The 17964-nt window shown below is 39.2% G+C and overlaps 1 protein-coding gene across 21 annotated transcripts in view; it reads right to left on the reverse strand.

Moving 5' to 3' along the window:
• The window catches only part of HUWE1 (HECT, UBA and WWE domain containing E3 ubiquitin protein ligase 1), a 157023-nt gene that overhangs the window by 52622 nt on the left and 86437 nt on the right, over window positions 1-17964 (reverse strand). For all 21 annotated transcript variants that reach the window (XM_074392196.1, XM_074392190.1, XM_074392194.1 and 18 more), the window contains 14 exons: window positions 17397-17642; window positions 16164-16297; window positions 15643-15737; window positions 13107-13298; window positions 9185-9401; window positions 8484-8606; window positions 7683-7920; window positions 6710-6940; window positions 5024-5146; window positions 4122-4217; window positions 3261-3530; window positions 1747-1899; window positions 353-480; window positions 60-141 (listed from right to left, as the gene is read on the reverse strand). In XM_074392196.1, coding sequence (XP_074248297.1) covers window positions 60-141; window positions 353-480; window positions 1747-1899; window positions 3261-3530; window positions 4122-4217; window positions 5024-5146; window positions 6710-6940; window positions 7683-7920; window positions 8484-8606; window positions 9185-9401; window positions 13107-13298; window positions 15643-15737; window positions 16164-16297; window positions 17397-17642 — 2328 coding nt within the window. The remainder of the gene's footprint in view (window positions 1-59; window positions 142-352; window positions 481-1746; window positions 1900-3260; window positions 3531-4121; window positions 4218-5023; window positions 5147-6709; window positions 6941-7682; window positions 7921-8483; window positions 8607-9184; window positions 9402-13106; window positions 13299-15642; window positions 15738-16163; window positions 16298-17396; window positions 17643-17964) is intronic.

Raw genomic sequence — 17964 nt, forward strand, 5'->3', positions numbered from 1 at the left:
GTCTACTCTTGCCTCAGGAAGCTAAACTGTCCGGCAATCATCCATACTACATTACACACCTTAGTCATCTGGGCTCTCCTTTTTGAGGAGATGGCTGTCTTTTCATAGAAATCAATCAGGAGCAACACTGGTGTGATCCACCTAAAAAAGAGAAATAAATCTGTTCTGGGCAATCAAGAAACCTGCACGAATTGGGAAAATATATCTTAATTTCATCAGGCACTTCCTTTATAATTTTAAAACTACACAAGTACCCCAAATTTGCCCCATACATGCCTCAGAAGAGTGCCTAATTCAGGCCCACGTCCCAGGGAAACAGAAATGAGACTAGGATAGACACAGGGTCACTCACTTTGGGGTCTGGACTTCCTTCTGCTCCTTGGCTGCTTGGAGGCAGGGCTGAACCACTTCCAAGAGTTTGATTAGGACATTAAGGATGCCACTCGATTCAACCACCCAAGCACAAGGTAGCTTCAACTCCTGAGAGATTAATCAAAGGAAAAAAAACCCCGAGGATAATTGTGATGATTGAGGTTTTATATATAAAGTATCCAGTGCCTAGCATATTAGTATGTGCTTAATATGGAAATGTTTCATCACCTAGGCTGTGCAGTCTTAACTATGTTGAAGTTATAAAGTTTTAGATTTACAGATAAGTTTTATAATCTTTCAAGGAAAATGGAATTAATTAAACACAGTTAATGGCTCCACTTACTGGGGCTACACTAAAGTGTTACTTTTCACAGGAAATCACTGGAAGTAAATGTCCAATGATAGGTAATTATTTAAATAAATTAGAGAACATTCAAAAGATACAGTAATGTGTATAGGAAATGGAGAAATAGTCATAATACTTAGCAAAAAGAATATAAAACTTTCTATAAAGTCTTATCTCAATTGTTTAAATGAACAATAGATAATACTAGAAGAAAATATAAGACTGTTCCTTGCTATCTGTTTTAGATGGGGGGGGGGTGTCCATGAGTGATTCTCTCTTTAGTACTCTGAAACCTTTCCCACATTACCTATTTATGAAGTGCTACAGTATGAGTTATCTCTTCCATGATAAAGGAAAGCCCCAAGACAGCTGTTACACAGTTTGACTCCTATATTGGACTTATCTCCTGAGTTGTTGCATGTAAAGGGTTCACTTCATTAAGTTCAGATCTTATAAAGTCATCTGCTCAAGGTCAATTGCCTCCCAGCTCCTATGTTGGTTGGATCAGGTCTTACCCAAACCACTCTCTCGCCTCAAATAATTTGCCGACTAAATAGGCAAGGAAAAGAGAGAAGGATCTGATTCCATCTAATGTCTATTATCTCAATATTGACCACATTCAATTTCCATACCCTACTCTACTATGTGGCTGCCAGTCAGGTTTCCTCAGAGGAGCAAAAATATCCTATGACCAAGCTCGGTTAGTACTTTAAATGCTTTTCTTTTTAAACTACCACCTCACAATTCTGACAAAATTCAATTAACGCTTGCTCTCAGAAGCCCTTCTCACATAAATCCAAAGTGATACATATGACTTTCCTAAACCCAGATGTAATTGTCGACAACATTCATGTAACATAGAATGCCGTATTTTGTACGTAATTATGTGCATTTTAGACTATCAGAAACCGGGCTCATGAAATGCAAGGCTCATGCCTTATTCTTTTTATTGTCTTCAATGCCTTATATATGGTATTTGAGAATTCTTTGATGAATGAATTACAGGGCCCCAAAGATCTAAATCTTACCTCAAAAAGTAGCGTTAAAAGCAAGATTCTAGTAGCCAAATTGGAGGCCTGGGGCAGGGTGGCCATCTGACTTATCCACTCTGACACGGTTTTTGTGTCACTTGTTGTCAAGGGAAGAGCAGCTTTGATCAACACATCAGCAGCTTCCCACACCTAGAAGAGCAGAAAAGGGGTTAAGTCACGGAACTGCAGAGCAAGATGAGGTTTGTGAAAATATTCTCAACCTTTTGAAATAATCCCTCTACCTCTAACACATTCACTGAAGAAAGGTAGGTAAATCTAACATATTTACCATAGGGATTTAAAATCTGTATCAAAAGATGTATGCTGCTAAAGGATCACCACTAAACAATTACTTTATTCGGCTAGACTGTAAGAGCCTAAAATCTAAGTTAAAGGAAATGAATATTTACAAACTTCCTGGTGCATACAGTCAACCCCCAAAAGGTTCTATCAACTTATACTTCCATCAGCAATCTTCACTCTCTCTCTCTCTCAGAATTATCGTAAAAAATACACTAAACCTTTCCGTGAAAAAAAGCGTTATCCAGTTTTCCTTCACTTGTGCTCCCGTGCATTAAAGTTCCTATTTTACAAAGTCCAGAAAAAAGTTTTCCCTTTTTAAATTTCTTTCCCTGCTTCTAGAATTAAACATCACATAAAACAAGATTCCAATAACTTCAATACAATCGAAATGTTAACTGGCTATCTGGGTGAGGGAACTTAAGGTAATTTTTTTCTTATCCCAATTCTATAATTAGCATACATTAATTTCACAGAGAAAAGAAAACACTATTTAAAAGAGGACAAGTATCAGGTCACAAATATTCATCAGGATGGAGACTCAGTTGTTAAAGTGGTTGTTACATAGGAGGAAAAAACATTTATTCACTATTAGTCCAGGGGATAAAAAACTTGGCTCAAGAGTGAGACACATTTTGGAGATTTTTTTTTTTTTTTTTTTTGAGACGGAGTTTCGCTCTTGTTACCCAGGCTGGAGTGCAATGGCGTGATCTTGGCTCACCGCAACCTCCGCCTCCTGGGTTCAAGCAATTCTCCTGCCTCAGCCTCCTGAGTAGCTGGGATTACAGGCAAGCGCCACCATGCCCAGCTAATTTTTTGTATTTTTAGTAGAGATGGGGTTTCACTATGTTGACCAGGATGGTCTCGATCTCTCGACCTCGTGATCCACCCACCTCGGCCTCCCAAAGTGCTGGGATTACAGGCTTGAGCCACCGGGCCTGGCCACATTTTGGAGATTTTAAGAGAAAAGTAGAAGAGAAAAGAAGAGCTTTTTTTCCCCTTCTAAAGACTGTGTGTGTGTGTGTGTGTGTGTGTGTGTGTGTGATGTAGTTAATTCACTGTTTCAGGATTACCAGATTGAAATAATTCAAATAGAGAATATACCCATATCAGGTACAATGAAAAAATGTTAATTTTTCAGAAATCAGGTTTTGAGAGATGCAGTCAAACTACTTCACATAATCCCCTCTTCTGACCCCTTGAGAGCTCACCTGATTGACTACTTGCTTCAGAATCATGTCACGATAATCTGCTCCATTACGTTTGACTGCTGTCATGATCAGGTCACACACACGGTATACTGTGTCTGGCAGCTCATCAAGAAGGTGGAAGCATCCTGGTAACATAGTATCTGTGAAAGTGTGGAGCTCATCTTGTTCCAATGGGTCAGCATCCTGGAACTTCTCTAGACATTTAGCCTCTTCCTCTTCCTGCTTTTCCCGAGCTTTCCGTTCCTCTTCCTCCTTCCGGCAAGCAACTTCCTGGAAGCAGGGAAGGAAGTGTGATAGTACACAGCAGAGGTGAAGGAGGAAAGATAAGAGAGACTCTGAGAATGTATTTGCTCTACCATATGAATACCCTCTTTTTAAAAAAAATTTTAAATTTTTGTTCTGTGTTTCAGTGTCATGTGATACCAATGAATATCCTCAACCTTCTCCTCAAGCAGTTAATACCTTCAACCAGGGTGTGGCAGTCACAAAGTTTAAGGCAAGACAGGGAAGGCAGAAGGAAGGGATGCTTCAAACAACTTCCACTGTCACGTCATCTGTAGCATTCTATACTACCTTCCACAAAATCATTTCTAGACACTGTTCTATATTATCTGCCAGCAGGGTAAATTACTGAGTACACTACAGGTCTCTTATTTGACAATAAAGATTAAGGCTTCATCTGCCTCACTTAAAGCTTTAGGTCAATACAACGTAGCTGAATGACAGATGGCAAAGTTGGGATGAATTAGTACTCTTCTCATGTCTTCCTTTAGATTTCAATTTGATTCTATCCATTACTTTGCAATAACTAGCAGAATGTCCACTGAATACTAAGATTCATGTGCAGTGTCCTATTGTTACCTCAGGTGACTCTGCCCTTTGATCCATTGGAATATCCTGTCCCAGAGACATAGCAATTGCTCTCATCATCTGGTCTTCTTCAGACATGCTGAGATCCTACAGAGTGGTAAGAGAACATCTAGTAAGGATACACATTCAAAACAAAGGGACCCAACGAGACCACCGCAACTCACAGGGAATCAGACATCTTGTGCTAAAGCTAAAGAGAGGAAGGAGCTCAAAATGCTGCTCCCGTATAGTCAATCCCAATCAGGCTTACTTTCCTCATCTATAAGAACAGATGAGGAAAATCACATGGAAAATTAAGTATAGGAAGGGGGCTTCAATGTGACTACCTATTCTATATCTTAGAAAAGTGTGCCTCTTGGGGCCGGGCGCGGTGGCTCAAGCCTGTAATCCCAGCACTTTGGGAGGCCGAGGTGGGTGGATCACGAGGTCGAGAGATCGAGACCATCCTGGTCAACATGGTGAAACCCCGTCTCTACTAAAAATACAAAAAACTAGCTGGGCGTGGTGGCGCGTGCCTGTAATCCCAGCTACTTAGGAGGCTGAGGCAGGAGAATTGCCTGAGCCCAGGAGGCGGAGGTTGCGGTGAGCCGAGATCGCGCCATTGCACTCCAGCCTGGGTAACAAGAGCGAAACTCCGTCTCAAAAAAAAAAAAAAGAAAAGTGTGCCTCTTCTATTGTTTTGTGACTGGGGATTCTTCTATAAAGTACAGTAATTTGTGTTGCTGGGGGATAGAAAGCTTCTGTTATCATGAAAAGAACATACTAGCATGGATATGTCTGAAAGTGAGAAGCAGTTTATAGAAAGGAAGACCAATGGCCGAATAATAAGAGGAAAAAGGACTTCAGCAGTCAAATCAGTATCTTGGAAAACCATTGCTCCTGAGCCAACTTACCCGAACAACTCCTCCCATGATTGGAGGAGGGTGGGTTAGAAGGTACTCTGTGGCCTGCTCCATGGTGCTGGTGTTCAACAGTGCCTCCATGGCATGTTCCCTTGTGAAGCCCATGTCCATGAGCTACATAAAGAAGGCAAGGGCTCAGCATCACATTAGAAAAGAAATCCAAATACATTTTTAAAAGGAAGGAAAATTTTCCTTTTCAAGGTGGAAATAAGTTTTTCTAACTTCATGTGAGCTGAGAGCATTTATGAGCTAGGGCAGTTAGGTAAAATGAACAATCCTTTCTGTTTGGTGCTTCCACAGCATTCAAACATTGAAGACACAGGATTCAATACAAGAGGATTCTCAATTCCATCCTCTAAGAAAGTTGTTGTGATTAACAGGATTATTATAATTAAAAGATTGAGACTAATACAAAGAAGTATAAATTGGCCGGGTGCGGTGGCTCAAGCCTGTAATCCCAGCGCTTTGGGAGGCCGAGACGGGTGGATCCCAAGCTCAAGAGATCAAGACCATCCTGGAAACCTCATCTCTACTAAAAATACAAAAAATTAGCTGGGCATGGTGGCACGTGCCTGTAATCCCAGCTACTCAGGAGGCTGAGGCAGGAGAATTGCCTGAACCCAGAGGTTGCGGTGAGCCGAGATCGCGCCATTGCACTCCAGCCTGGGTAACAAGAGCGAAACTCCGTCTCAAAAAAAAAAAAAAAAAAAAAAAAAAAAAAAAGTATAAATTGGTCCCAATTTTCTGGAAAACAAACTGGCTACAGAGCAAGTGCCTGGAAGACTGACCTAAGTTGTTCTACTACCAGGCAATAATCATGAGACGTTCATAAGGATTGGTACATAAGGAAACTACACACCAGTGTTACATCATCAAACTGTAAGAAAATTAACAAGAAAACTAATATCCAACAATAAAAGAATGACCAATTAGTAAAAAAAAAAAAACAACTGATAACAATACAAGTATACATATTATTTGATGTTAACAATGTAAAAATTAGGCACAGAACTGACTGAAGGAGACAATGACTGTCTTGCGTGATAAAATTACGAATGCCTTTTAAAAGTCTTGTATTTCCAAATTTGGTAATGAGGGTATTTATTACTTTAATGATAAAAAACGGGGCAAGTGTATATAGTAGACAGATTATAACAGGACTCTAGACATAAAGCTAACATACATACAAACTCCAGGAGGAAAATGTTAAAATGCTCTTTGAGATTGAAGTGGCAGGACTTTTTGTGCCTCTCCCCTCCCCTCTTTCTAGCCTCCCAATTTCTAAAATGCCCCTTCCGTTATATACATTTTATTTGCAAGTGAAAACAAAAGTTTTGTAGGTGTCTAAGGTTTCAGAAAGCTCTTGTTGGAGAGTAAATCTGGTTCACAATATCCATTCTCTTAAAAGGTTAACTAGAAAATAATTCCGAGGTAGCAGGATACTGAGAATACTCATCAACATGCTTGAGAGGACTACTACCTGTGCAGAGCATCAGGACTATATTCTAGTTTTTCTCAGGAGAAAAAAAAAAAACAAACGCTAAGAGGAGCAAATTTAAACTGTCTCCTGGCTAATGTGACCAGGCACTCAGTGGTATGTGACCTTAGAAAACCCATAAACATCGCACTCCACTGGGTGCGAAGTCTGGACCCTGGAGTGTGAGGCCAGCACCCTACCTGTTGCAGTTGTTGCTGGTTGACTTGAGGTTCCCGGCGAGAGCCACCTTCCTCTTGCCCTGTATCCTCTTCTCCTCGAGAACCCTCCTTCTCCTTGCTTAATCTCTCTCGAATCACAGGTTCTCCTCGGAGGATGTGGCACAGAATGGCCAGCATGGATTCAGCCATTCGTCCACCATATACCTTCAGGGGTTTCCGGTTCCACAGGTTTTTGATGCAAGTAAAGGCTGCCTGTAAGTAATTTGAAAAGTGTGTGACGATCACTTTACTTTGCCTCAATTCAAAGCCCAGAAGAATTAAGTTAAAGACCTATGGAAGAGTCCTTCCGCAACTAGTACCAACAACAAAATCCTAGGCCAACATGAGGGGGTCTAAGAAGGCACAGAGAACAGGCATTTAATTCAACCTGAAGCAGTGATGTAGTTTGGAATATTTGCTCTGTTCAAATCTCATATTGAATTGTAATCTCCAATACTGGAGATGTTTGGGTCATGGAGGTGGATCCCTCATGGTTGAGTGCTATCTTCACAACAGTAGAGTTCTCTTACGAGATCTGGCCATTTTAAAGTGTGTAGCACCTCCTGCTTCTGCCATGTGACACACAAGCTCCCGCTTTACCTTCCACCATGACTGTGAACTTCCTGAGACCTCCCTAGAACCCCAGCAGATACTAGCACCATGCTTCCAAAGCTTGCAGAACCATGGCCCATTTAAATCCCTTTTCTTTATAAATTACCCAGTCTCGGTTATTTCTTTGTAACAAAGCAAGAACAGCCTAATACAAGTACCAATCTGAAATTTACAGTTCAAATATTTATATGATGGAAATTCTCAAATGGTCTAGATTCTCTTGTGTAAGGCAGCCTTATCTGGGAGTTGAATCCAATAATTCTTAAATAATCATGTTATTTCATTAAGCAGGACAAAACAGAGTGGGAACTACTTAGCATGATTTAGACTTCTAAATACTCACTTTCTGAGTTACCACAAGGAAGCGGAGTGCACTGAATTGGGGAAAGTTCTGGACACCTCCAGGCAATTTGGCAGGCAGTGAATGTGGAGATTCAAGCACCGTGGTGGGATTCACCATCTTCTCCACCAGCATAAGCCAGGCATCAAGGAATTCTCCGGTACCATCAGGCAAGTCTGAGTGTTCCAATCCCTCAGAAACAGGAACTTTACCTCCCATGGACAGAGCCCAGTTGAAAGTTCTAAATTCAAATAAGGAAAAGTTGGCAGATAGAATATTAATATTTTACCCTGGGAAGAGGGGTTTACACTAAAAGGTCTCAAATCTATACCGGCACTACACTTCCCTCTTCTAAGAGCTGTTACATCTAATCTGTCCAACAGTTATCAGCTATATTATTTTTTTGTTTTGCTCTACCTCCTCTATTTTTTTTAAGTCTTAAAAATCCAAACCAGTGAAACTCAGCCTGGAATCAACTGACCAAGAAAAGCAGAAAAATTATATTCAGAGAAACAACAGAAAAAGAAAAATCTATTTTAAAAACCCATGCTGGGAACCGGAAGCCACATGAGAAAAAGCAGAGACCCTTACCAACACAACTCTAGGGCAGCCTAAATCCTACCCTCCAAAGTAAATGAAGACAGACATAGCTACTTCCCAGAACATGGAAGGATTACAATCAATGGCTATTTCTATATATCCCACTGTTACAAGATAGGGTACTTTAAAGCACGGGGCTGGGAAGGCACACAGCAAAGACCAAACTCCAAGAAAAACTCCTCTGTAAATAAACTTGATCCTTACTCAAAGAGAGCATTGTGGCCTCCAGAGCAGAGAAATTTTTGCAGCATGAGGTGGTAAGGATACTTCCTCTCATCAAACAGCATTGGTGATGTGAAACCAACTGAACAGATGAAGAATGTCAGCCTGAAAGTTGGGGGGGGGGGGGGGAAAAGCAAAACTTTAACCTTCTGTGAAGCAGACACAGAAGCAATAGGAAATTCATTTAATAGGCAAGAGAAAAATTTATACACTGAAGTGACACCTCCCACCTACAAAAGAATAAAGGTCGAGTATCCCAGATCAGAAAATTCAAAGTATTTCAAAATCTGAAACTTTCTGATTGCTGACGTGACACTTAAAGGACATGTTCACAGCAGCATTTCAGATTAGGGATGCTCAACTGATATGTATTCCACAAATATTCCAAAACCCGAAAAATTCCAAAATTCGAAATACTTTCTGGTCCCAAGCATTTTGGATAAAGGATAATACCTATATAAAGCTACTGAAATACAATTTGACTGTAAATACTTAAAAAATTACCCATGTCCTATACTAGGTACAAACAAAACAAGTAACTTACACTTTATTTTCTAGAGTAAACAAGGGACCTCCAAGTTCTCAAATTCAGTGGCTCACTCTCCATTTTAAGTAGTATAGGAACAAATTATATACTTTTATATTGTAACTTTCTAGTCTCTGAATCTCAAGTTGAACTTCACCTGAATCGGGGAGTAGGTGTATATGGTGGGGGCTGCCAAGATAAGCCCTTAGTCAAGAGCTTAGTGAGAGCTGAGGCTGTTGATCGAGCAGCAGGTGTTGGTGCTGTAGTAGTGCTGGCAGCATGATGGCTCCTTCTCTGGCGGACAGGAGATCCCACACAAAGTTTAACAAGAAGTCCAAATAGCTCAGCAAGTGCTCGGCCTAATCTGGAGGAAGCTGGAACCCAGAAGTCAGAATAAAGCTATATAGTATTCTCAGAATGGTTTAATTACAACAGACACATTGCCATTAACATATTTTTATGACTCACCACTTTCTCCTACCACCTCTAGTTAACACTTGGATTTGTTCTACATTCAATAATCCAAAAAGGAAGCTCCAGGAAACATGTGGCATTCAATAGCCATCAAATGTGAAAGACAAATGAGCATTCACACTGTTAGAGGAAGTATAAATTGCAACCACCTTTGTAGAAGCAATACAGCAACATATACAGTTAAATAATATATCTACTGGATGGTGAAGTCACTTAAAATGCCTAGAGAAAATTTTAAAGTTGGCAAAAATGATTAACCACTTAGATTAAAAAAAAGGTCACTGACAATATATATAGTCTAATCACAACATGGAATATGTAGTCCCAGAGAAACAAAAAAACACTACTAGGAGCCGGGCGCGGTGGATCACGAGGTCAAGAGATCGAGACCATTCTGGCCAACATGGTGAAACCCCGTCTCTACTAAAAATACAAAAAATTAGCTGGGCATGGTGGCGCGTGCCTGTAATCCCAGCTACTCAGGAGGCTGAGGCAGGAGAATTGCCTGAACCTAGGAGGTGGAGGTTGCGGTGAGCCGAGATTGCACCATTGCACTCCAGCCTGGGTAACAAGAGCGAAACTCCGTCTCAAAAAAAAAAAAAAAAAAAAACTACTGGGAAAAACATGAAAACTTTTACAAGTATCGTCTTAAGGAATTAGGCAGATTAAGGACATCTCAAATTTTCCTTTTCACAGGATGCTTTTCAATATATAACTGAACAAAATAAACACAAACATATGTAAAAGAAACTGCATAAAAAACTGAGTGCTTTCCAGCTTCTCTTTAAAATATTTTATGCACTTTTCTTATTTCTACAATGAAACATACTTTTAAAATCATAAATGAAAATGTTGTCATAGCATTTTAAAAATGTTATTTCACCATGATCCAAAGACAAGAAGGCCTAGGTCTGAATCAAAGTACAGTTGACACTTAACACAGGTTTTGAACTGCACAGGTCTACTTATATGTGAATTTTTTTTCAACAAATATACTGAAAATTTTGGAGATTTGTGACACTTCGAAAAAACTCCCAGATGAAACATGTAGCCTCAAAATATTGAAACATTAACAAAAAGTTAGGTATGTCATGAAAGCATAAAATATATATAGATACTAGTCTATTTTATCATTTACTACCATAAAATATACACAAATTATAAAAATTTAATATTCATCAGACTTATGCACACACGATACACGGTACCATTTGCCGTAAATAAGCACTATTAAATAACTGCATAAAATTTAGTATATATTATACTCTAGTAGTTTTGTAGCTACCACCTATTGATATTGTGGTGAACTCAAGTATTGCCAGAATTTGCTTAAAACACTATGTGAGACTAATCACTTCCGCATGAACATGTTTACTGCAATACCATAAACCTGGGACACTCTATGACCCCATATGAAGTGTCACTACTAATGTTGTAAGTGCTCATAAGAAGCAGGAAAAAGCCATGACATTTAAAGAAAAAGCTGAATTGCTTGATATGTACTGCAGATTACTCACTACCTCAGGAAAAACGAATTCAGTGTTAAGACCACTGTAAAACAAAGAAAAGGAAATTAGTGAAGCTGTTGCTGCAGCCACACCAGCAGGCTTGGGTACAGGATTGCCGTAATAAAGACACACCTATAGATTCTAATGTAATTCAAGAAAATCGAAGTCATTATATGAAAACTAAAAGGAAAGTGAAGGATCTAAAGCTGGAGAATGTAATGCCAGAAAAGGATAATTTGATAATTTAAGAAAGAGGTTTGGCGTAAAAAATGTCGAGATAACAGGAGAAGCAGCTTCTAACAACCAACAGGTAACAGATGAGTTCCCAGATACCATTAAGAATATCATTGAGGAGAAAGGATATTTGACTGAAAGGGTTTTTCATACAGACAAAAGTACACTATTTTGAAGGGAAAAAAAAAAAGGCCACAAAGGACATTTATTAGTAAGGAACAGAAGTGAGCAGTTGTTGTTAAGGCAGAAAGGGACAGACTAACTCCTGTTTTGTGCAAATGCTACTGGGTTTATGATCAGGACTGCCATTACCTATAAAGCTCCTAAATTCTGAGCCTTGAAGGAGAAAGACAAATACCAGCTGTCAGTCTTTTGGCTGTACAAGAAGGCCTGGGCAACAAGACCCCTTTTCTGGATTGGTTCCATTGATGTTTTGTCTCTGAAGTCAGAAGTACCTTGCCAGTAAGGGATTGCCTTTTAAAAGTTCTTCTGATATTGGACAATGCCTCTGGCGATCCAGAACCCCATGAATTCAACACCAAAGGCATTGAAGTGGTCTACTTGCCCCCTAAAACCACACCTCTAATTCAGCCTAGATCAGAGTCACAAGGGGCTTTAAGGCACAGTACTCTAAGGAAAGGATTGTTAATGCTGTGGAAGAGAACCCCGAAAGAGGGAACATCATGAAAGTCTGGAAGGATTATACCATTGAAGATGCCATCATTATTACAGAAAAAGCCATCAAGCCTGAAACAAATTTCTGTTGGATAAAACTGTCCCGATGTTGTGCAGAACTTAACAGGATTTACGACAGCGCCAATCAAGGGAATCATGAGTTTTTGAATGTGGCAAAAAAGGTGGCGAGCGAAGGGTTTCAAGATATGGATCTTAGTGAAATTCAAGAGCTAACATCTTGATGGGGATGAGTGCTTTTGAACCAGTACCAGATGATGAGGAAGAAGACATAGAAGCAGTGCCAGGAACCATAGTGACATTAGATAATCTGGCAGGAGAGTTCTGATTATTCAAGAATATTTTGACTTCTTTTATGATGTGGATCTTACTATGATATGGGCACTGAAACTAAAGCAAATGGTGGAAGAAATATTGGTATTGTATAGAATCATTTTTACAGTAATGAAAAAGCAACCAAGTCAGAAAGAAATTACCATGTATTTCCATAAAGTTACACTAAGCATGTCTGCCTTCCCTTCTACCTCCTTCACCTGTTCTGCCACAGTTAACAAGGAATGAAGATAGCTTAATAACACAAACACCAAAGGAAGAATATTTCTAGATGGAAATGGCGGGTCAACCACCAAGCTGCAGACAAGTGAGAAGGGACTTAGGAACAAGGATGTTATGGATGTCTTGCTGAGACATGTCAGTGAAATGGTAGGAGCAGGAGCCATATACAATAGTTGAAGAGTAAACAGGAGGAAAAAATCAAAGGGAGGGTAGTAGATGGCTCTCAGGAAGGGATTCTGTCATCTCTGTATCCATAGCTGCTAGTACAAAGCCTGTCACACAGCAGCCACTCAACAAAGGACACCTGAATAGAAGTCACAGAAGTTTTAAACTAACTTATATGAAATAACACAGCCTTTCCAACTCAATCTATTTTAGGACTGACTAAGGCAGGTGTCCCCCAACTGCGGCCCCCTGAGGCCATTTATCCGGTCCCACCGCCGCACTTCAGGAAGGGGCACCTCTTTCATTGGTGGTCAGTGAGAGGAGCACAGTATGTGGCGGCCCTCCAACAGTCTGAGGGACAGTGAACTGGCCCCCTGTGTAAAAAGTCTGGGGACACCTGCACTAAGGGATTGAAAGACAGAAAAAGGAGGAGAAAGGAGAATCACTCACCTGATAACAAAGGCTTGATTTGCTTAATTCTGGCAGCCATTGCTGGTGTGATTTTAGATTTGCCCTTAGAGTCTGAAGTGGTAGGTTCATCTGTCTCCATGGGAGCCAATGTGTCACCATCTAGCCCAATGCCTTCCAACAAGCCCTGGGTAGAAGCATCCATACTTCCAGCTGTTCCATCCTGTTCCCCATCTACAGATATAAGAGGGGAGCAATAGGATGATGTAGAGCCAACATTAACCTGGTTCCTTGAGGAGTACCGAAAAAGATTACGATTTTTGTAACTCTTTCAATTCTCATGGCTTCCTAAATTTGAAGAAACAAAAACACAACCCAAATACTGTACTGATATGCTTCTCTGTCTGGAGTTCTAAGTAGCTAATGCTGATGATATCAAATGAGAGCATATGAATAGTATAACCAAGGGCTACCTTGGAAGACTGTTGTAGGTACAGCACAACCCAGAGGATACCATTCACATAGACTACAGTGTGCATAGTGCCCAATGCTGTCAACGTGGATGCCCTACTAGAATGTTATAGCTTGTTAAACTCAAACTGGACATCACAGATTACCAATGGTAAATTTATTTCCTAGCATTTAAGAACTGTGCATATGAATGTGAGATGTGTCTTTTTCTTTGGTATATGCGTGCTCTTAGATCTAAGAATGAGTTTTATGCAAACTTATGAAACAAGTCACCAAGTTTTTCTTTTAACATACCAGAAAAATTTGAAGAAGTTAAGTCATCTTTGTTAAATGTGTTAAATAAATTGCTAGAAAAAAATTATCTGAATTGTAAGAGAGGCAAATCTTTGACAGTGAAACTAATTTCTTCTCAGTTATTAGTAAAATTTAAACTTTCCCTGGGTTAAATTTGGTACATTTTGACTAAATTTGAGATTCTCATTTTGTCAGGTGTTATCCTATCCCTCACAATAACCAGCTATCATACATAAGTCCTTGTTTGTTGGTTCTAAGCCTATGTCATGTCAGCTTTATGAGTTCCTTAGAAATTTCCTCTCTTTAGTAACTTCTCTACAAGTTTTAAGCATATTGGATACATTTTTTTTTTTTTTTGAGACAGGATCCTGCTTTGTCATCAAGGCTTGAGTGCAGGGATGCACTCATGGCTCACCGTAGCTTAACTTCCTGGGCCCAAGTGATCCTCCCACCTCACCCTCCCTAGTAGCTGTGACTACAGGCATGTACCATCACGGCCAACTAATTTTTGTATTTTTTTGTAGAGATGGGTTTTGTCACATTGCCCAGGCTGGTCTAGAACTCCTGGGCTCAAGCAATTTATCGGCCTTGGCCTCCCAAAGTGCTGGGATTACAGGCATGAACCACTGGGCCTGGCCTGATGCATTTTTATAGACGGAATTATCTTCATTGCTTTCTTAGTATAGTTTATCATTTTTTAATTTCCTCTTTTATTTAGAACTCGGGAGAAAAAAACTTTCTGGAAAAGTTGCTTGTATTAATTTTAAGTTTGTAGCACTAGAGTCAGAAAATTATGTATGATTTCGACCTACTGAAATTTGGAATTTTTATTGTGAGATAACATAAAAACAATCTTCTTTATAAAGCAGTACTGTCAATAGAAATATAATGTGAACCACATATATAATCTCAATTTTCTAGTAGACACATTAAAAAGTATTAATTAAAAAGTCACTTTTTTTTTCTTTTTTTTTTTTGGGGGGAGACAGAGTCTCACTCTGTAACCGGACACCAAGCTGGAGTGCAGTGGTACAATCTTGCCTCACTGCAACCTCCACCCTCCGGGTTCAAGCAATTCTCCTGCCTCAGCCTCCCGAGTAGCTGGGACTACAGGCACACGCGACCACACCCAGCTAATTTTTGTATTTTTAGTAGAGATGGGGTTTCACCATGTTGGTCAGGATGGTCTTGATCTCTTGACCTCATGATCCGCCCGCCTCGGCCTCCCAAAGTGCTGGGATTACAGGCGTGAGCCAGCGCACCTGGCCAAAAAGGTCACTTTTAAACATGTTTAACCTAATTACAATCAAAATTATTCTAATATGCAATCAACATAGAAATTGAGTTTTTTTATTAAAAGTTAATACCCTCTGATACAGTAGTTTCTAGTAATCAATCTTATATATGCAGAAAAGTAGATACAAAACTGTTCATTTAAAAAACTAGCATATTAGAAACTTAACAGGGAATAGTTAATTCATGCACCTTTATATGGTACTTTGAGGAGAGAGATCTATGAAATGTTTTATCTAAGACAATGACAAATATACTCAGAGAAAAAAGACTGGGCAGATACTTCCAAAACTGTTTTATTTTTTTGGTGGCAGAAATATGGGTAATTCTTTCTACTATATTTTCTAACTTTTACCATTATGTATATACGTTTTTATGGAGGAAATGACAAAAACTCAGTGAGAGGATGAAAACTAGACTATGGATGATAGAAGTAACTAAAAATTTTCAGAATAAACCTATAAAGACATAGGAACAGAACTTAGAAGTAATGACTAAGATTTTAGTTTCTTAGAGTTACCTGATCTTTTTCCGCCCTGGGTCGTACCTGCCTTCTCATCCTTTGGAACCAGTTTCTGCATATCCGCCTGGCCAAATTCGCACCCAGATGGTAGGCTGCAACAAGAGAAATACTGAGCAAAATATATATATATACTGATAGTTCACCTCTTATATTGTAAATGGTCTCTAACTTGCTTGGCTGACACTATCCCTCCTATAGCAGGTTAAGTTAAACTGAATGTAATAAAGCTTCTATAATTCCTAAGGTAGTACCCCACAAGGTTTCCAACTCACGTTTTTGTATCTGGCTAACAACAGGAACACATTTTAAACATCCACCATGCCAACAAAGCATAATTGGTATATCAAATCAAAGATGTACAAAATGGTACAATTTGTCAGCAAGTTCCTAGGCTGGTAAGAAGGAAGGACTAGGAAGCCTTTGAATTCTCTTCCATACCCTCCTATCCCGAACCAAAGCAATCCTCCAGGCTCACCAAATTTAGGTAACAGAATAATAAGAGAGAACCATTCTCTTACCTGTTTGGGGTACACAGAGAGAGGAGGACAGTGCTTTCCCATACCAGGGAACAGTATAACTGGCTCAGCTTGCTCAAAACACTCAGACCCAATTGAGAGCCCCACTGGTTTACGGAGATGGAACGAATTTCACTCTGTAATCATAAGAAGAATTTCACCTTTGGGATGTTCCCTGAACAATTATACTTAAAAAAATAAAAATAATAAAAATCGATCTTCAATAGTTTTATAAGTATAAGGAATTTTTCTTCATTGCTATTCTCACAGTTATCTACCTCATCAAAATGTCCACATTCAAGACAACAGTTCCACAAAATATCCTCTTACAACATTTACAAACAATTTCCACAACACTGCTCTCATTGCTTTCTATAAAGTGAAAGAAAGGCATCATAGGCTACTTTTCTTCTGAATCAAAGAAATGGTTTTGCAGGTTCATTAAGTAGTTTCTAATTTATTTGGTGGGGGTATTGTTATTTCCATCCAATTGCATTACTTCAGTAAATAACTGGATTTAATTCCTTGAATTTAATTTTCCATCTTAATTTTATTTCATTCAATAAAGAAAAGGTAAGTAATAAAAATCAATCCCTAAGCTTTGCTAAGTAATTAAATTTTCTAATTCGTTTATAATTGTGCTATTCTATTTCGAATTCGATCAATTCACAGGTAACAGAGAACACACTCCTGCTCAATAGTATAAAAGAGGGCTGTTGAACTCTGTTTTGCTTAATGTTGATATCATTAATCTTTAAAATCAATTATCTAGGAATAAATATAGTAAAACTGTGAGGACATATACAAAATGCCTTATTTCTAGAACTAGGGATTATAGATTGCAGGAAATGGGTTTGATATGTAGCAAATTTTTACTAATCTGTTAATTACTACTAATTTAAATGTTCTGTGGTAAAAAGTGTCCTATCTATGCCATTCCATTATCAGACCTATAAGGACTTGTGGAAAGATTAGGAAGTACTAAGGCCAAATGAATACCCAATTGATGTTTGTCTGCTAAAAAAGGTAATAACCTCTTTTACTCTCAACAAAGTCCACTTCACATAATAAATTATACAGTCATTCAACTTTTTTACACTGTCAAAAAACATCTCATCCTAAGTTGAACTGTTCTTTTAGCTGCTACCTCAAGCAGACCTCCTGTACCTGCTAGCTGTATGCTCTAGGTATTTCATTGCCTTTAAATTACTATGTTCACCCCTAAGATTATTTTACCTGTCCCACTCTGCAAGTATGAACAAACATCATGATGTAGGCATGGGCAGCAGTGAGTGCATGCAGCAGAGGTGTGGCCTGGGCTGAGAGGGTAGCATCAGCAACATTGCCTGCACAAGCCAGTTCCCGCAACAACACTGAGCCCCCAGGGGATTCAATGGGGCGGTGTAAGGGCTCCAGGGAGGAGAGGATGGAGTCCAACTGAAGGAGACCCTCTTGAAGGACTTTGGGTTCATGTGACAGTGTCTGAAACAGGAATAATAATTAAAGTGTTAATACATAATGAGCTTCAAATTCATCATGCCTTAATAGTCACAATGGAAGTGACAATTAAATAGAAGTCTCCCATATTTTAGATATGGCCATGGTCTCTTACCTGGTGGTAGAACCCAAATATAAACTCAGGTACAACATACATTAACATCTCTTTCTAGAACAACACGCTATTTTCAAATCTGGTGAGCCATTAACACTTAAAAGCCAAACTGATACTGTTATAGTAAGGACTCTATGGTATAGGATTAATTCCAAATTTTGCAGAGTAGGAAACAATGTTAGGCAAAGTTCC

The sequence above is a fragment of the Saimiri boliviensis genome, chromosome X (assembly GCF_048565385.1).
Source record: "Saimiri boliviensis isolate mSaiBol1 chromosome X, mSaiBol1.pri, whole genome shotgun sequence".
In the NCBI taxonomy this organism is placed as follows: domain Eukaryota; kingdom Metazoa; phylum Chordata; class Mammalia; order Primates; family Cebidae; genus Saimiri; species Saimiri boliviensis.